Source organism: Miscanthus floridulus, chromosome 2 (assembly GCF_019320115.1).
Source record: "Miscanthus floridulus cultivar M001 chromosome 2, ASM1932011v1, whole genome shotgun sequence".
Taxonomy (NCBI): Eukaryota; Viridiplantae; Streptophyta; class Magnoliopsida; order Poales; family Poaceae; genus Miscanthus; species Miscanthus floridulus.
The window spans coordinates 150,750,598-150,768,194 of record NC_089581.1 but is presented as its reverse complement, the minus strand read 5'-3'; the positions used below and the strand labels follow the sequence as shown (position 1 = coordinate 150,768,194).

The following is a 17,597-nucleotide window of genomic DNA, read 5'->3' as shown; positions in this document are numbered from 1 at the left end:
GACAGCAGAAAACAAAAAAGATATACTACAGCCAGTGGATCCGAGATTTCTCAGAGCTGAGGCCCGAGAGAGATCTTTCCGGCCGACTGATTGATGCTTTCCGTGCCCCGCTTGCCCGCCAGGTGTGCCTACTCGCGTGCGCCGCATCAGTGCCATGCGAGCCCAAAGCAGATCGCCAGTTCGCCACCACGCCTTCCGCGGGAATCAGCAGCGGGCAGGCGTGAGCATGCAGCGTAGCGATCTTCCTTTTTGTTGGCTTTCTTTGGCTGCCGGCATGAGACGACGACGGCTCGGGGCGGCGGTTCCGCGTCTTCTTCCGGCTGCCCCGTTTTTTATCCTCAAAAGGCCGGGCACCGACAGGTTGTATCTGATTTCCAGTGCGCGACCGAGCCCGAGTTGCCTGACCGTCCATGCACGCCGGCTGGGTCGTGCGAGGGACACCGGCATCACGCCGTACCCAGTTATCCACCAAAGGAAGACCGAAGACGTGCGTGCGTCAATCGAACAACAACCGCGGTGTTACATGCTGCAAGTGGCAGCGTTGTGTACGGCGTCGTCGAATCGACAAAACTGCACATGGATATTGGCAACTGACATTCCACGCGTAAAGGGCCCAGGACGAAGAGCGCGCTCGCGGGCCGGTAAACACCACTGGAAGATAAACACATACCCTAGTTTAAAATCGAAACTATATCAAAACTTTGGCCAATGAACCCTCGTAGGAAATGCTTATATGCATGTAAGGATGAAAACGGTACGAAAATATCCCGTACTGAACCGCATCGTTTTCTATATTTAATCCGATCGAATTCGTATTTTCGGACAAATTCGAATTCGGTTCGAAATTCGGAACACCAAATTCGAAATCGGAATGAAAACGGTTTAGACATTTTTTTTTCGACCATTTTCTACTTTTAATTCGGAATGTCCCGAATTCGAAATTCGGTTCGAACCAAATTTGACCCACTACAAGTCCAACCTTAGAAAAATCATATATTTTTCATACAATCTCAGATGAAGATGATTTTTATATGAAAATTGTAGCTCTCGACGAGATCTACAACTTTTTAGTTCTTAGTTTTTTCATTTGATGTCTTGAAGATGTTCAAAAAAATTAAACAAAATCAGCGATATATTAATAGCGTACAAGCGCTCGTTGCCTTAAAAAAATCATATCTTCCTTACATCGTGTCGAATGGAGATACTTTTTAAAAAAACTGTAGGACTTGTTAATTATTATGTACTTGTTAATTGTTATGCACTTGATCCTACGGGTCAATATTCCGTATTGATTCTTCGTACACCAACCGTGTTTGACATAATTCCGCTTGAATTAGTTCGTTTTTGAAATTTTTGATATTCCATAAATTCATGTTCGTTTTCGTGTCTAGCTTTACCGCTTTTGTTTTCGTTTTCGTATTCAAATGTAGAAGTAGAAAACGGTTGAGAAGTTTTCCGACCGTTTTCATCCCTATATGCATGTGAGCACTTTCTGAGACTACGGGAACAAAAATATTTGGTTTCACCCATCAGAAAAAGAGCATACCAAGGATCTTTTTTGATAGAGAAGAAAAAACCCCAAAGATATTTAGTGATAATGTGAACGCTATTAAACCGCACATGGTGGCCACCACAAAAATGGAAGCATATGCAACTATTTGACATCACGTCTACATGGGCCCTGGGGTAGTGCCTAAATGGACCAAAGACAATGCAACGAGCACCAAGCATTGGGTTTCTGCCTGTCTGGGTCCACAGTCGGAAGATGCTTAACTCCGCACGACCAATAGACCTGGAAACATTGAAGCCACTCCCTATCACCAAAATTCTAGTACCAAAAGGAGGTACGTACTTGCAGATGATTCCTGTCAACTCCCTAGCCATACAAGAAAGCATAACAGAAGTTAGTAAAGGCTCTTTGGTAATGCAGGTCAACATGGTTAGAGATTTAAGATCAATGCTTTATATTTGGTCCTGGTGTAACGCAGGGTCAACATGGCCAAAGGTCTAATACTGCATTTGTATTTTGATCTAGCTGAGGATTGAACAGACTAGAGACTAACCAGGATTTCTCCCAGCCCTAGGTACAACCAAACTATCACCTGGGTATGAAAGGGTCGCATGAGTATTTCCATAAAGGAGAAACAATGTATGACCTAATCACCCAAAGCAACTTAATCACAGAGTGGCCCACCTAGGATTGAACAGGCAACCAGTCAACTATGCTATATAGTTTGGTTTTGAAATTCTCTTGTGATGTACTAGGTGATTATTCTTGGGATTTTTTCTAAACTTCTCAGCCACATTTCACGATTCTTTTTTTACCTGACTCGCACTTCCACTTGATGCGGCACAATTCACTAATACCACAGATAAAGCCCACCAACTCAACACTAATTACAAGCCATAACATTGCCAAGGCCAACACATTTGATGGACAGAGGAGTCATGAACTCTTAGATCTATGTATAAGAACTTAAAGTGCAATATTCCGTTTTGACTTAATTCTTCCTCCAAAGCTAAAAGCCACTTCACATAGATGCACATGGTTGGGAGTTGTTATATTTCAGGTACCTAAATTTGGAGCAGGCAACAATCTTATACAACCAACTAGTACAATTAAAAGGACAACTCACAAGAGACAATTCACATTTTTTTCTACAGTCAAACAATAACAAAATTGCCTATTGCCTGAACAACAACAAAAAACCAGGCACCTAAAATAGAGGACAAGTGGAACTTATAATATCTACACTCGGCAACTATTGTCTGCTGTTATGGTTACACATGATTGTCAAGACATAGGTGCAACAATGGGACTCGAGAAGCTCTCACTACTCACTGCTCCGAGTCCGAGCATCCCAACCTCCAATTCTACCGGTGGATGTATTTACTGAATTGTTTTTCTGACTTTCTGCAAACTTTTTGACCCCTAAAAAACAATTGAAGATTTTATTGATGTTTCATCCTTTTTCTTACAAGCTGATGACACATGTTAAGCCTGTAAACAGACCTGACTACTTTATAACAAACAGAAAGTGACTATTAGTTTGCAACAGAAAAACAGGTGAAGTTTCAAACCTGCAGTATTGGACAGCAGTTACTCCGAGGAATAGGTAAACATTATTACCGCCTTGTGGTTGTTGTAGGGTACAACTGAACCCAAGCAAATTCCTCTTTGTAGCTAACACTTTGGTCACATGACCCTTGACATGTGTAGACAGCAATTGTTGCCCAGTCAAGTGAGTCTGGTTGATTTCCCACACCAAAGAAATAAAGCAACTGTGGCATTACCTGGAAGACAGAACATATATGTAAGTAAAACCTTTGGATCCTAACTTTTAGATTTGATGGTACTGGATCAGTATATATATGAAAAAAATGGAGTCTTCATCCTTCTAGTGGATATACTTCGTTCCAAAATCTATAGGTCGTTTTAATTTTGTCCTAGGTAAAACTTGACTAAGCTTATAGTAAAATGAAAGAATATCTACAACATGTCAGCATAAAAGTAGTTTCATTAAATATATTATTAATGTCTTGATGGTGTATTTATTTGGTATAGTAGATGTTAATATATTTTTTCTATAAATTTGGTCAAAGTTAGAGAAGTTTGAAAGGCAAAACTAAAACAGCCTATGTTTCCGAACAGAGGAAGCAACTACGATAATGAAATATGGATTGTGGTCATAAACTAGAAATTTGGCCAACCTGAAATTCATAGCATAATGGACCTCTACAGTAGCTACATGATGGGATATCAGCATTTGACAGACACCCAGAAGATAAGGCCCAGAGAGGTTTAGCATTTGGTTCTCGACAATACCTGCATAATACACATATTATGTTTAGCATTTGGTTCTCAACAATACCTGCACGATACACTGTTATGCACATACTGGCAACATTTCTTTTTTTAGAATAATAAGTACGCAATGCAAGTAATAAATTCAGTAACGATAGGTCTATTTTCCCAAAAAAGACAAGGCAAAATGAAGATGGATTCACTATAAAACATGGTAGAAATAGAAGAGATATCATGCAAGCAATGAAATTTCACCTCAACACTTGTTTTGGTGCTCTTGAGACCCGCTCTTGAAAAGATGCCCAGCATTTGTTGTCAGCATCAGCCTACTCAAATAGCAGTAAATAAACACAATGATTGATGCATAAGCAGAAGTCCAACAGAGATTATTCCAAAGGGAATGAAGAAAGAAAAATGGGCCCAAAACCTCAAATTGATCCATCCACGACTGCATCATAACATCAGGTTTCCCATGTCTTTGCATCACCAACGACTTTGAGTTATTTTCATCACCACTATCGGAATCAAAAGTACCTTCATAGTCTATTTCTATTTCAAATTCTGACCAAGAAGTGCGAGCAGGAACTGAAAGTAGACAAAAATGTGAGCACAGCACAATTCAAATGTTAAGAGCATAAATAGCTTTAGTAATCCATACATAATCACCTTTTCCTACAGCTGGCACAACTGAATTTGAAGCAGCAGAAGAACTTATTATCTGAAGGCAATCATTTTTATGACCACTACGCCAATGCAGTGCCTGAGAAACAGCAATCAAGAGCCATTAATCCAAAAAATATGTTCGTGTCAAAAACGAATTGATGGACGCTAAAGTTCAACATACATACCTGATGTTTCTCAGAACAGTATCTTGCTTTCTTGCAGCTACTACATATTTTATCACCTTTCCAGGTACCACACCAGTGGCATACAGGAGCTGGCAACAAATAGTTAGGCATTTGAAAGAATTTAGTAACATTAACTGTTTGACAGCCAAGGGACAGGTAAAGCTCATTTACCAACAACTAGTAGACAGAATGCAGGATTATATCACATAAACAGTAATGTGACATGTCAGAAAGTTCTAAGACAGTAATTGTTGTAAATTTATGTTAAGCTTACGCACTTCCAAATAAACTTCTTTTGAAGAAAATTTGCATGTGCCATAGCTCCCTAGCCGCTCCAAATGTAAATAAGTTGACATGGAGAAAAGGTTGCACACTGGCAGAAACAAATAATGCCAAAGCTGGCAACTTCAAGATTTCAGGTCCAGAAATCCAGAAGTCACTATCAAACATATATTCGCAGTTTCACATATTTATGCAACAGCGAGTGCAGGATATATAGTGTCAACTGCCATGCAACAGAAGAGAACACTACCTCCTGGACACAGTGGTTTGTCAGAGCCATCATGTTTTAGAGGCTGAGCTGAGTAGAAGGCGTTAGTCCGTGGCAGTTGGCACCGGAAAACCTTCACGCTGGAACACAATCCACTTCAAAGAATCACAATCAGAAGATTTCTGAACAAAACCATTACAGACACAGGACTCTCTTCACCTTCTACATGGATTCCCATGCTTGTGTTTCCATTGTTCATGTTGATCTCGAAGCAAGCACGCCATGGATGGGCACATGAACACGAACAGCGCTCGGTGGAAGGCTGCTACATTATCATCAATTGGTGCATAAATCTAAACAAAACCAAGCCCAATTGTGACCAAGTCGACATCATAAGCAATCGAGTGTCACAACTTCATTGCACACAGAGAAATCACCTGGAGGACGAACTGCAGAGGATCGCCACAGAAACCGCAGCAGCAGGACTTCCCCGACGGCAAGTTCACGGGGTCCAGCCACGCCTGAACAAAACCAGGCAACCCTGGCATCAACACGCGAAACTGTACAAAAGAAAATTAACTACTGGAATTTAGGACGGGTTGGCGCGCGCACCGGGATGCCGCCGGCCTTGCTGGGGAACAAGTGGCGGAGGAGGAGGCCTGGGTGCTTCGGTTTGCTAAGGACACCAAGCGTCACGTCCACTTCTTCATCCTCATCGTCGTCGTAATCCGCTGCAGCGGCAGAGGGGCCTGCTGGAGGGGGCTGGTGCGGGACCTCGGTCTCGTCGTCATCGTCATCCAGGGAGGTGATACGGAGGCTGCTAAGCTTCTTGGCGCTGGACTCCATTATCGGCGGCGGCGAGGGGCCGGCGGGAGTGTTGCGGCGGCAAAACGGTCGCTGCCTCGCCGGTTTGGCGCAACAAAACCCTACCCCCACCCAACACGGTCCAGTTGGCTACATGGGGCGACCGAGCCCACACGGCAAACGGCGCGAGGGTGACTCGGGCTTGGCAGGTTCGGGGGCTTTTATATTTTTAACGTTATAAAGATCGGCACTCATCTGAATATCACTCTTAGAATGACACTTACAAATTTACCAGATGAGAAAAGTTTTAATTTTAGATTTACCACATTTGCGCATGTGGCATGCCACGCCAGCTCGACACGCTGTCGTCTAGTCAGCCTGAGCACGTGAAATGTCGTTGCTACCCCTGCCTTGCTCCTCTCTCTCCATCCCGACAACTGGGTCCCGCGGCACCTGTCACTTTCAGATGGACCCCACTCGTCAGCTTCGTCTTCCAGCTCCAACACGATAGCCAATCGGCCAATCTATCCAGCGACAAGGACAGGAAGATAAGGAGTCACCACTCACGAGTCAATACAAAACTCCAGAGGTGCTCACATGTCACAAGCAGGGAGCAAGGAGGATAGTGGTGACTGGTGTCCAGCTCCGGACGGGCAGCCAGCGGACGCATAGGCACCCGCCGCACCCGCATAGTGCCCAGTGCGTACCTCCTCAGCCTGCACCGACCGGTCCTCGCTGTCGGCGACGCCAGGAGGGCTCGGCTCCGGGGTGCGCAGCCGCTGAATGTTCTGGGCAGGCTGCCGCGTTTCCTCGGCGACGTAGCTGTGCCTCGCGACGGCTAAGGTAGCGTTGGAGGCCTCGCTCTCGGAGCTTTGCTTGAGAGTGAAGTTGACAGCGACCTTGTGCGTCTCTCCACCGAAGAGGGTGCCGAACTTGATGGTGAATTGGTGATCACGCCGTTGGCGTCGGTGGTCTCCGTGTAGTCCGTTCCGGGGGCCACCGCCATCGTGTCCAGGTCGTCGTCGCCCGTCTTTGGGGTGAGGGTCAGCTGCACGTCCTGCGCCACCACGGTGAGGAGGCCACCCAACAGCTACGCGAAGGGCGCGCTCAGGTTCGTCCCATCGAGCACGGTGCTGTACGTTCCGCCGTGAGATTTCTTGGCGATGTCGGTGAGCAGCTATAGCAGTGGCATGCATCCAATCCAAGGTATAGGTTGGTTAGCTAGCAGTAATGATCGACATGGCCGGTAGCAGTAGCATTGGTTGGAGTAACAATAGCTAGTGTTGCATACCTTGTGGTATGTGCCCTGGCCGAAACCAAAGGTGTAGACAGACACCTCGCCGGGGTCGACTTGCCTCGGGTCACCGGAGGACTTCCCCTCTGGCTTCCCGTCGGGCATGAGGAAGATGTTGGCGGTGCGGGACACCGTGAGCACGTGGCCGCCGAGGACAGCCAGTCCCAAGTCAAGGCCGGCCTTGACGTTGGTCCCACCGTCGGCAACCAGGCGGCTGACGATTGTCTTGAGGTCGCTATGGGCGGCTTGGGTCATGGAACGCAGCGGGGTGAGCCTCTTGGCGCTGCTTTCGAAGGTGACGATGGAGAGGCGGTCCACAGGGGGTAAGCTTCATGATCATGAACTGCAGGGCCTTCTTCACGCTCTCGATCTTGTGCCCTCGCATGCTGCCGCTAATGTCCACCACGGCCACCAGGTCGAGGCCCTCCCTCACGGCGGTGGAGGATGTTGCCTACTGTTGCAATGCATAAAGCACATGTCAATGAAATGACATCCATACATCATCATCATATACAGAAACTCCATTAATATACGATTATTACGGCCGCACCCGCACAGCGGGCTCGCGGGCACGCATGTGAGCAACTCCGTCGCGGCCTCGCGAGCGCGCGGAGAGGGAGGCCAAGGTGGTGGCTCACCCGCTGGGGAGCTCACATGGGGAGCAGCTGCTCCGGTGAGCTGGGCGTGAAGGCCGTGCCGAGCCTGTGGTGCGTGCCACATTTAGGTGCTGGGCGATGGAGCTCCGACGAGCTGTCTCCCATCCAGGTGTCGAAGCTAGAAGACGAAGCTGACGAGTGGGGTCCACCTAGAAGTGACATGTGCCGCGGGACCCAGCTATCGGGGATGGAGAGAGAGGAAAGACAGGGTAGCAACGATATTTCACGTGCTAAGCTGACTAGGCGACAACGTGTCGAGCTGGCGTAGCATGCCACATGCGCAAATGTGGTAAATCTAAAACTAAAATTTCTCTCATCTGGTAAAGTTGTAAATATCATTTTAAGAGTGATATTAAGATGAGTGACTATCCTACGAACGGGTACCGCCGCTACCGCATTCCTCCACAAAACCCTTCCATCCGCCGCCGTCGCGACCGGCTAAACCCTTCCTTCCGCCGCCGCGGGCCAACCATGGCGCCCGTTGCGGCTCCCATACGCGACCTGCTCACCTCCTTCAGCCCCAGCGCGGACTTCCTCGCGTTCTCTTCTGGGGACGGCCGCATCAAGGCATGGAACATCGAAACTTACGGTCCTCGCATTAGCAGCTTGCCACTGAAGCTATGGGCTACCTAACACGCACTCTTTGCCGTTCGAGCAGGTTTGGGACGCCGTGCGGGGCCGGCTGCACACCGAGTTTGCCGACATCCCAGCAGTGGAGGCGGGCGCGGGCGCGGGCGCTGAGTCGAAGCGCTGCCACCTCTCCCTCGATTACACCTGCATGAAGTGGGTACAGCTTTCCAGCAAGGTAAGCGAATCCACCCGACCAACCCATATCGAGATGTTACAACTTGTTATGTTGGGATGCGCCCTTATCACCTGCTTACATTTTTTTTTCTTAGCAGACGAAGAGGAAGGCTGGGAACTCACTGATTGTGCTTGGTACAGGCAGTGGGGATGTGCTGGCACTTGATGTCGCTGCGGGACATTGGAAGTGGAAGGTCAGCGATTGCCACCCAGGGTAAGTTGGTGTTTAACCTCTTCTTTTATTCCAATTCAAGTGCTAGGGGAAATACATATTCAGTTGTTGAAACCAATAAACCACAATTGAGTACAGGATCATCTATGGCCTTTAGCCCTGTTCACAGGTTGGGTCAAAACCGGTTCACCCCACAAACCAGTCCAGATCAAATCAGGGTAACAGTTAGCAATGGGTTTACTCGTCGCAGAGTCAAAATCACATCCTTGGAAGGGGGTTGGCTCTCGGTTTACAACAAATCAAACCGGCTAACCCATCCTTGGTCATCTTCAACCTTTGGACTGCCACACAGAAACACTCCGTCAAGCTGCCGCCGCTAAGAAGACCGCAGTTGATACGCAAGTAACTACATTCCTGCAGCGGATGGTGGTTCCACACTGTCTAAACCCTCTGGACCAACCCAAACCAACCCATAATGGTAACCAGTATCTAATCTGTGCAAACCAAAGCCAACCCAGTCAAAACCACTAGCTGCACCTAATGACCATACTAACAAGTAAGTAGTAACATTAAAAATGGCTACACATGTTGTGAAGCATACTCATATTGTATCTTTGGCCCTGTCCCTGTTTGGATTTTTGCTGCTAAGGTTAATCTCTGAAAGCTTCATCTCAGTTATCCTCACTTACATTGGAGTACGTGTTGTGTTTAGGGGCGTGACGGCTGTAGCGTACTCAAAACATGGGCGGAGTGTGTACACGGCAGGCGCTGATGGCATGGTCTGTAGGATTGATGCCTCTGATGGGGCTGTTGTCGGGAAATTTAAATCTTCTTCAAAGGCAATATCTGCATTAGCTGTGTCATCAGGTATTTCAACTGTGAAATGACTTCTTAGTTTGTGACTATGTTGGCTCTACTGTGCTTGCTCTCATAAATTGTGTCTTCTGGATGTAACACTGCTCTGATTGCTGTGTATGAACTAACACTAGGTTTCAATGTATCCGCTGTGGCTATAGATGTAACAGGATTATATCTGGTAGATTGGCCTATAGATTTAACACTTGGCACATGAACTCAGTGAAGAATATCTGTCTATCTGCATTATGAGACGATATATTGACACTTATGATGTTTTTGTGGAACTGGAAATCTAACATTATTATTCATCAATTGATAAGTTACAGGTATTGATATATCATTTATGCTGCTTGCTGAAATGTTTATTTAGTTACATACCTTGTTTTTGCCAAGGTCCTTGGTAGGATCCATCTTCTATATATTTTTTTGCTTGTCTATGCAATCCAAATCCAGCAAAGTTCCACCACTTAATTTTAACTACATGCAGCTTGTACTTGATTATGTCAGATGGAAATGTGTTAGCAACAGCAGCTGGCCAGTTGAGGACCTTTGACACTTCCAGCAACAAAAAGATTAAAAAATTCTCTGGACATCCAGTGAGTATCTCTTGCTTTCTCTTACCTATTGGTGTTCCTCTTTCAGGACTACTGTTTAGTGATATGTACCCTCTGTATGTAAGTACCCATCTTTTTTTATTGCTTGCACCCATGAAAACTGCATAGGTTGCTGTGAGGAGCATGGTTTTTAGCAATGATAGCCAGTATGTTTTGTCATCTGGAGTTGGGGAACGTTATATTGCCATTTGGAAGCTGGGCAGTGGGAAAACCCAGAGCTCAAACTGTATCCTGTCGATGGAGCACCCAGCAATATTTGTGGACTGTAAATGTTTGGACGAAGGAGAAATACACATTTTGGCTATTTCTGAGATTGGTGTCTGCTATTTCTGGTCTGCAAATGATGTGGATGACCTTCGTAGTAAGAAGCCGACCAAGATCATATTGTTTGAGTCATCTGTGTCAACAGTTCATCAGGCATTCTCGATATTTGCCGCAAAACTTCAAGGAGTGGATGGTCCTAATTCTGCCCATGTCCTACTGGCTTATGGGTCTGTAGTGAAACCATCTTTTGATAAACTTTTGGTCTGTTATGGTACGGATATTAATTTGGGCATTTCTCAAGATGGTGTTCTCTTGCCAAATACTCAAACCACCATGACAAAGAAAGGCCGCCAATCTGTGAAAAAGCAAGGTATAGTGAGAATGTTCGTTAGTTATGTTGAAAATTTTATCTTGCTTCTTCACTTCACCTTCTTTTTGGGAGTTACACAAATGATAACACCTTTAAATTTTTTAGTAGCTAAGTCAGCTACTAGTTTGTGCTCTAAATTTGTGCGATTCTTAAATGAGCGAAGCATGGATGCACCTTTTTGAGTTTTGGTAGCTACTCTTGGGCTAAATCTTGATTTTTTTCTTATAGAAATTGTAACTGCTCTAGACCGAGCCAACGCTGAAGATGCTATCCTTCCTCTTCCAAAGCTCCATACACAGGAAAAGAAAAGGAAACATGGTGTAACAAAACCCAGTGATGATGTGGAGCCTGAGATTCATAGTGAGCTCACCACTACAAGATCTATTCATAAAAGAGGTAAATGACATATTGGTAGTTTTTTATTCTTTTCTGTACAGTATAGTAAGGAAACACAGCAGTCTGGATATGTTGAACTTACATAAGCAGTTGTTTTCCCATCACATATACATATTGTAGGTTGTTATTCACTAGCATTTTACTTTTGGTTTCACTGAATTTTACATGTATGGTTGATTTATTTATTTCTCAGTGTGTGGCTGTCTTAAACATTTCCATAACTACATTTACTCATCTGTTTGTTTAGTTCCTGTGCAAAGAATCGAAGATGACAGCATATGCATCGAGGATATGATGAGGGAGTGGGGCATTATTGACACTAGAGTTGATGAGAGCATGAAGGGCCATCCTGGCATTCCATCTGATATTTTGTCCGATCTGTTTGGTGATGGCAGCATAAAATTCGATGCTACTTTACCCAGTAAGAAGGTTTGTGGAATTGAATTTCATTTCCATATTCAATCATATAATCTGAAGGGCGGGCCTGGTGCAAGCGGTAGAGTCTTACCGCCTGTGACCGGAAGGTCCCGGGTTCGAGTCGCGGTCTCCTCGCATTGTACAGGCGAGGGTAAGGCTTGCCACTAACACCCTTCCCCAGACCCCGCACAGAGCAGGAGCTCTCTGCACTGGGTACGCCCTTTATTCAATCATATAATCTATTTGCATGTCTGTTGTACACTATTCATGATGATCTGTTCTTTCGACAGATTCGAGGTCATCTAAGATCATTGAAACCTGGAGATGCTTGCAAACTTCTTGAGAATTTAGTATCTACATGGATAACAAGGTGCTCAAGACTCAATTTACATGTCTGTTCTCCAGCTTTCTCATGCATCGTGTAATTATGTATTTTGCCTTGTTTGTTGATGTTTCCACAGATCTGGTAGCACAGAAGTTGTATTGCGTTGGATATACTCCCTGTTAGTCATTCATGGCCGTTTTATTCCCTCTGAGAAATCAACAAAAGTAATTATCAACCTGCACAAGGTATAGTTTCTCACACCAGTACTAGCTGTGTACTTCATATGTTAATTTTTCGTAAATTTAGGCCGTGATTGGCCCTCCCATTCCAGCCGCATGCATGGTCATCTCCTTGCCCAGTATTGCGCATGCATGGTCATCCCCTTGGCCCAGTCCATGCCTGGTCTTCTCTTGCCTGGCGTCTTGGTCATCCCCTTGCCCAGTCTTGTGCCTCTAACGCAAAGAGATAGATATGGGAGACATCATGCTATATAATAAGAGAGGTGGTTGTATCATGTAACTTCTGGAGTTATCTAAGTCAAACTATCTTAAGTTACTACTCCCTCCGTTTTGCTATGTTTGTCCATGGCGTCAGGTGAATATGTAATTATGTCCCACAATGTTTGTTCATTGAGGCTACCAGGAGAGTAGTTATTGCAATATTTCCTTCATACCCCTAATTAAATGCTTTGAAATAAGAGAGGTGGTTGTATCATGTTATCAAACTGAGGTTTGTGTGATCATTAACATTGATGTTTTTGAACTCAAACTTATTCTGTTAGTTCTAATGATGTTCTGTGGACAAACATTGTGAGAGTAATAAAATGTGGCTGGCTAATAGATTTGGTGAGAAACAGCACAGTATTGTGTCACATTAAGGCATCATCTGGAAAACGAGAATTTCATAGTATTTGGTGCGATTTTACTTGTTTCCCATGAACTTTGAAAAAAAAAATTACTCGAAAAAGGGCCTTAACATCATGAAACATTATGTGTTTGCTTTATCCTTTTGTTTTGGTTCCAGCACTAAATTACACCATGCTTCGCAAGTTTTGATATTGCTGAATTTGGGAGGTTTAATTCAACTGAATTTGCCGAAATATGACCTAAGATAGTACTCCCTCCGTTCCAAATTATAAGTCGCTTTGAACAGCCAAAACCTGACACCAGACCAATCTTAGTCAACGCAGCTAATTCTTTTTAAACAGTGCTTGGCAAGTTGTGGCCAACAAGGCATTCACAGATGTGCGCAGAAAAACTTATTATTCCTTCATTTGCAGATGTGTGCAGAAAGATACAAAGCTACTGAAGATTTGCTGAAGCTTTCTGGCCGTCTTCGGTTAATAATGGCTCAGGTTTTCATTCATATCCAACACTGAATCATTGAAAGATAACCCATAAATTCTAATTTTTCAGTTAATGACTAAACCAAATGATCATGTGTTAATTTGAATTCCATCAGGTCGACAAGGCTGCTAGTAACATGTCTGAGCCGACATCAGAGGAGATGCAGGATGCTGCTTTCCAGTCTGACGAAGAGGAGCATGAAGACGTTGATGAAACAGTGTTTGGTCAAGATTCAGATTCGTCTCAAAATAGCGATGATGATGATGATGCTAAGTAGACTCTACTGCTGGTATTCATCATTGTGGTGATGTTTTTTTTAATTAAATGGTCAAGCTTGATTTTTGTCAAGTTTGTAAACTATAGGCAACGCTGAAAGGTTGCACAGAATTTTGACAGGGTCTGGTTGCATTTTGAAGCCACTTTGAAGTTGTGCTTCCTCGGCTTTACTTCCTTTCCATATACGACGGCGATTGGTTAGACTGACTGGTCTAAAGTTCTCGAACCCTAGGTTCTCCTTTCATGATACTACGGCGATTAGTTAGTCAGTGTGGAGGGCAAATTTGGATGAGATATGGTTATGTATGAATTTTGGGGTGTGTTTATCCGTGGTGTCTGTTTGCTTGGATGGGTTGGGCGAGGTATTTTTTATTTTGTTGGATAGATAAGGATGAATGAGACGAGAATAACTAACTCATTATATATAAGTAGTTAAAATAATATAAACTAATTATACCCTAATAAATATGAAATAACACTAATTTTACCATGGTAATTACTAATCAAAAATAAAATATGTTAATTAGCACTACTACTATCTTAATTTCCACATAAATGTGCACTAATCAGCATATTAGTACATATCAAAACTAATATTGTCAACATAGTTACGAGGTAATAATGTAACATGCTAATAATCCTTAATTTATTTATTTATTGATAATAAAGATTAAAAAACTTTGTATCGGAGATCAATACTAGGGTACCCAAAGAGGAGGAGCTAATGATCATCAACATTGATTCATCCGAGCAGTTAAGAGTGCGACTACATCTCCAACCGACCTCCAGGTGCGCGGGTTCCGCCTCGCTCGGCCTCTGGGTCGGGGGCTCCGTCTCGCTCGACCCCTCAGGCGCGCGGCTCCTGACAGAAGCTCGTACCGCCGTCAACCACTACGGGCCAGAAAGTACAACCCAAGGTCAAACTTCTGGCATCGTGTAGGGAGCGGGCACATCTCAACATGACCTATGCCCGCGACATGGAACTCACATCACCAACAGTGACGGACGCGTGGTCACTATGTTGCCTACTCCCTATACGGTCGCTAACCAGCACACTGGTTCGCCGCGTTGCCCGCCGGGACGGAATGGGACGTCACGACCCGCTGACAACGTTGGGGCGTGGCATCAGCGGCGAACAGGTGCCCAGCGTGGAGCCGTCCCTATCACCATCTGCGGTGTCGGCGGGACCCGCATAAAAGGAGAAGAAAGGCCCGACGGTCCTGAAAGCCTTCCTCTCCTTAGCTCTTTTCTCTCTTTCTCTATGTGCAACATGCTCTTTCCCTTTGTCTATAAAAGAGGAAGCAGGACGCCCTAGGAGAGACGAGGGTGGTTCACCACTCTACACGGCTATAGACATCAAAACACACGCCCTAACACGTCTTAGGAGCACACGCACATCAGAGACTTGGGACATGTCCCACTCGCTCGTTTGTAACCCCTACTACAAACTTTCAGTGCTAGTAACACGAGCAGCAGCGATGAACTAGACGTAGGGACTTTCTGCCCAAACCAGTATAAATCTCGTGTCTTCTAAGCACACCATCCGAGCCAGACGCGCAATACTATAAATTTACTAGTTGTTAACTCGAAACACCGATAGTTGGCGCGCCAGGTAGGCACTTTTTGCGCGTCTCGACGTCCACATCAGGCCTCGGATGGCTAGTCACGACGTCAGCTGGGTCCCGTGCGCGCACGTACGCTTCGGGAACCTAGACTTCATCGTCGCGATGGGGGCAGAGTTGGTGCAGGCTACCGTCATCGTCCAACCTCTCCACTTTGCCGGCCTCGATGCGATCGCCGAGGCGCTTGAGGACCTACGGCTGCACACACCGAAGGCCCGCGCCATTGGGAGCATCCAGCTTATCGGCTTTAATTACGGGAGGCTATAACGCCAGCTCGACGCCTTCCTGGGACCCCGACCGTCCTAGGAGGACTTAGGCCACCTCACCTTCTCGTTCACCAACGTCATGACGTAGCTTGCCAGAGGAGAGCCACTTTCCCTAGAATACCTCATCCAGAGCACCCCGATAGCGCTCCCATTCGCTCTGCGCAACGCCGCCGAGACCGTTGGTCACCTTGTGGCGCAACGCACACCCCTATCCCCCACGAACGATGAGTTCGTGAGGATGACCGAATATGTCACGGAATCTTTCCATGACTTCCTCGCAGGAGAATCGGAGTCACCCTCTAACTATGACTCCAGCAGGGGGATCCATCTCCCTCTCGTGAATGTTTCATGGCAGGTACCCCCGAGGAGTACGTCGAAAGCATCCACGAGGGAGAGGCTACCCCAACGAATGGCTTTGACGATGAGGTCGAGGGGGATGCAGGGGCCCCACCTCGCCTGTGGGTAGAGTAGCTGAAGGCCCAGCACTAAGAGCTCGAGGAAGCACGACTCCAGCTTGAGCAGGAACGCATGGAGCTCAAACGAGAGATCAAGCGTCATGGAGATAGTGTGCGTGCACGCGCCGTGGCCCACGATGTGAATCGATGGATCATCGAGGACGACGAAGCCCTCCCACACTTCACCCGGGTAAGCCAGAATATCATTGCTGCGGCGGCCTTGCTTCGAGGGCTTCCGGGGCCCACGACACTCGAGGATCATCGGGCCCATCGCCAGATTCGAACACTACTCAATCGTGCGGTGGCACAATAGGCCAAGAGCTCGCTGTCCCGACGACGCGAGCTCAATGCCAGCCAGCGCGCGCCCTCAGAGCAACCCAACAAGGACATGTCAGTCCACCAGGCGTAGCAAGGTGGCAGGCCACGCGGCGCGGTCCCGGTGCATGAACATCTCATCCTCCATCGTGACACGCACAACACCCTGAATGCCTATAGGCGTACCCATGGAGATGCGAGGGAGAAGGCTAGCCGCATCTACCACCCTCGTCGTGGCGGACGCTACGACAGCGGCGAGGACCGAAGCCCGAGCCCCAACCTATCGGGACCTCAGGCATGTCGGGCACCGCAAGAACCTACCCCAAAAGTGAGGGTAGCTCAATGACACGCTCAACTAGAGTTGCTCTTCGCGGCTCCCGCGGGGCGAGCACAATGCCCCTCACAAAGCTCTTCTCCGGAGCACCGCACAAGCTTCTTGCGGGCTTCAACGGAGACCACCACCAAGCCGTCTAGGAGGTGGCAACCTCCAAGAGTAACAAGCACCACCAGCTTGTAACTCGATCACCTAGTGCCACTCGATGCAACCTCACGATGCAATCACACTAGAATCGCTCTCTCACACAATCGAATGATCACTATCAAGTATATGTGAGATAGAGGGCTCCCAAGCACTACTACACAAGCCACCAAGGCTCTAGTGTGCTCAGCTTATGGCCCAAGGCCGACTATGGCTTCTATTTATAACCTCACAAACAAATAGAGCCGTTACCCCTTCACTGGGCAGAAGTCGGGACGACCGGACGCTCCGATCCGATCGACTAGACGTTGGACCTCAGCGTCCGGTTGTGCGATGCACGCCACGTGTCCCCTTCTTCAAACGCTGTTCGCCCGATCTCAATGGTCATCTGTCGATCGGACGCTCTAGCTTGAATTGACCGGACACAGCAACCCTAGTGTCCGGTCGTTTCCAGTAAGGTACCAGACATGACCGGACGCATCCGGTCGGTCGTGATCGGACGCAACACCAGCGTCCGGTCACCTCCAGCAACACTGCTCTTCCTATGTCATCACACATCACCTTGACCGGACGCACCCTATCAGCGTCCGGTCACTTCCAGCGCCAGCGTCCGGTCGAAGACCGACGCCTACCCGCTGACTGCTACTTCTGACCGGACGTTGGAACCCAGCGTCCGGTCACTACGTGACCAGTGTCCGGTCCACTCTGTGAGACCCTATCTT

General features: G+C 46.7%; 2 protein-coding genes and 1 pseudogene across 2 annotated transcripts; 1 reads left to right on the top strand and 2 right to left on the bottom strand.

Annotated features, from left to right (window-relative positions):
• Positions 1 to 1,478: 1,478 nt before the first annotated feature.
• Positions 1,479 to 6,155, bottom strand: LOC136540086 (uncharacterized). The gene is made up of 11 exons (XM_066532076.1): positions 5,756 to 6,155; positions 5,581 to 5,664; positions 5,363 to 5,496; positions 5,186 to 5,283; positions 4,654 to 4,742; positions 4,472 to 4,565; positions 4,233 to 4,390; positions 4,061 to 4,131; positions 3,712 to 3,826; positions 3,082 to 3,294; positions 1,479 to 1,876 (listed from the first exon to the last, which is right to left on the bottom strand). The coding sequence occupies exons 1-10, from the start codon at positions 5,987 to 5,989 to the stop codon at positions 3,127 to 3,129; spliced, it is 1,245 nt and encodes a 414-aa protein (XP_066388173.1). The 5' UTR covers positions 5,990 to 6,155; the 3' UTR covers positions 1,479 to 1,876; positions 3,082 to 3,126.
• A 385-nt stretch (positions 6,156 to 6,540) lies between these two features.
• On the bottom strand, positions 6,541 to 7,818 carry LOC136537259 (E3 ubiquitin-protein ligase WAV3-like; annotated as a pseudogene).
• A 457-nt stretch (positions 7,819 to 8,275) lies between these two features.
• LOC136540085 (uncharacterized) lies at positions 8,276 to 13,897 on the top strand. Its single transcript, XM_066532075.1, has 12 exons — positions 8,276 to 8,464; positions 8,556 to 8,702; positions 8,800 to 8,915; positions 9,586 to 9,740; positions 10,239 to 10,327; positions 10,454 to 10,979; positions 11,208 to 11,375; positions 11,623 to 11,804; positions 12,083 to 12,162; positions 12,254 to 12,362; positions 13,397 to 13,471; positions 13,579 to 13,897. Exons 1-12 carry the CDS (start codon positions 8,369 to 8,371, stop codon positions 13,738 to 13,740), a joined length of 1,905 nt encoding a protein of 634 aa, XP_066388172.1. The 5' UTR covers positions 8,276 to 8,368; the 3' UTR covers positions 13,741 to 13,897.
• Positions 13,898 to 17,597: the final 3,700 nt, after the last annotated feature.

Coding starts and splice junctions, on each gene's coding strand:
- LOC136540086 (XM_066532076.1), bottom strand. CDS start 5,989: ATGGAGTCCAGCGCCAAGAAGCTTAGCAGCCTCCGTATCACCTCCCTG. Junction 5,284..5,362: donor CATGGGAATCCATGTAGAAG/GTGAAGAGAGTC, acceptor ATTGTGTTCCAG/CGTGAAGGTTTTCCGGTGCC. Junction 4,391..4,471: donor TGTGCCAGCTGTAGGAAAAG/GTGATTATGTAT, acceptor GTCTACTTTCAG/TTCCTGCTCGCACTTCTTGG.
- LOC136540085 (XM_066532075.1), top strand. CDS start 8,369: ATGGCGCCCGTTGCGGCTCCCATACGCGACCTGCTCACCTCCTTCAGC. Junction 10,980..11,207: donor CCAATCTGTGAAAAAGCAAG/GTATAGTGAGAA, acceptor TTTTTCTTATAG/AAATTGTAACTGCTCTAGAC. Junction 12,363..13,396: donor TAATTATCAACCTGCACAAG/GTATAGTTTCTC, acceptor CTTCATTTGCAG/ATGTGTGCAGAAAGATACAA.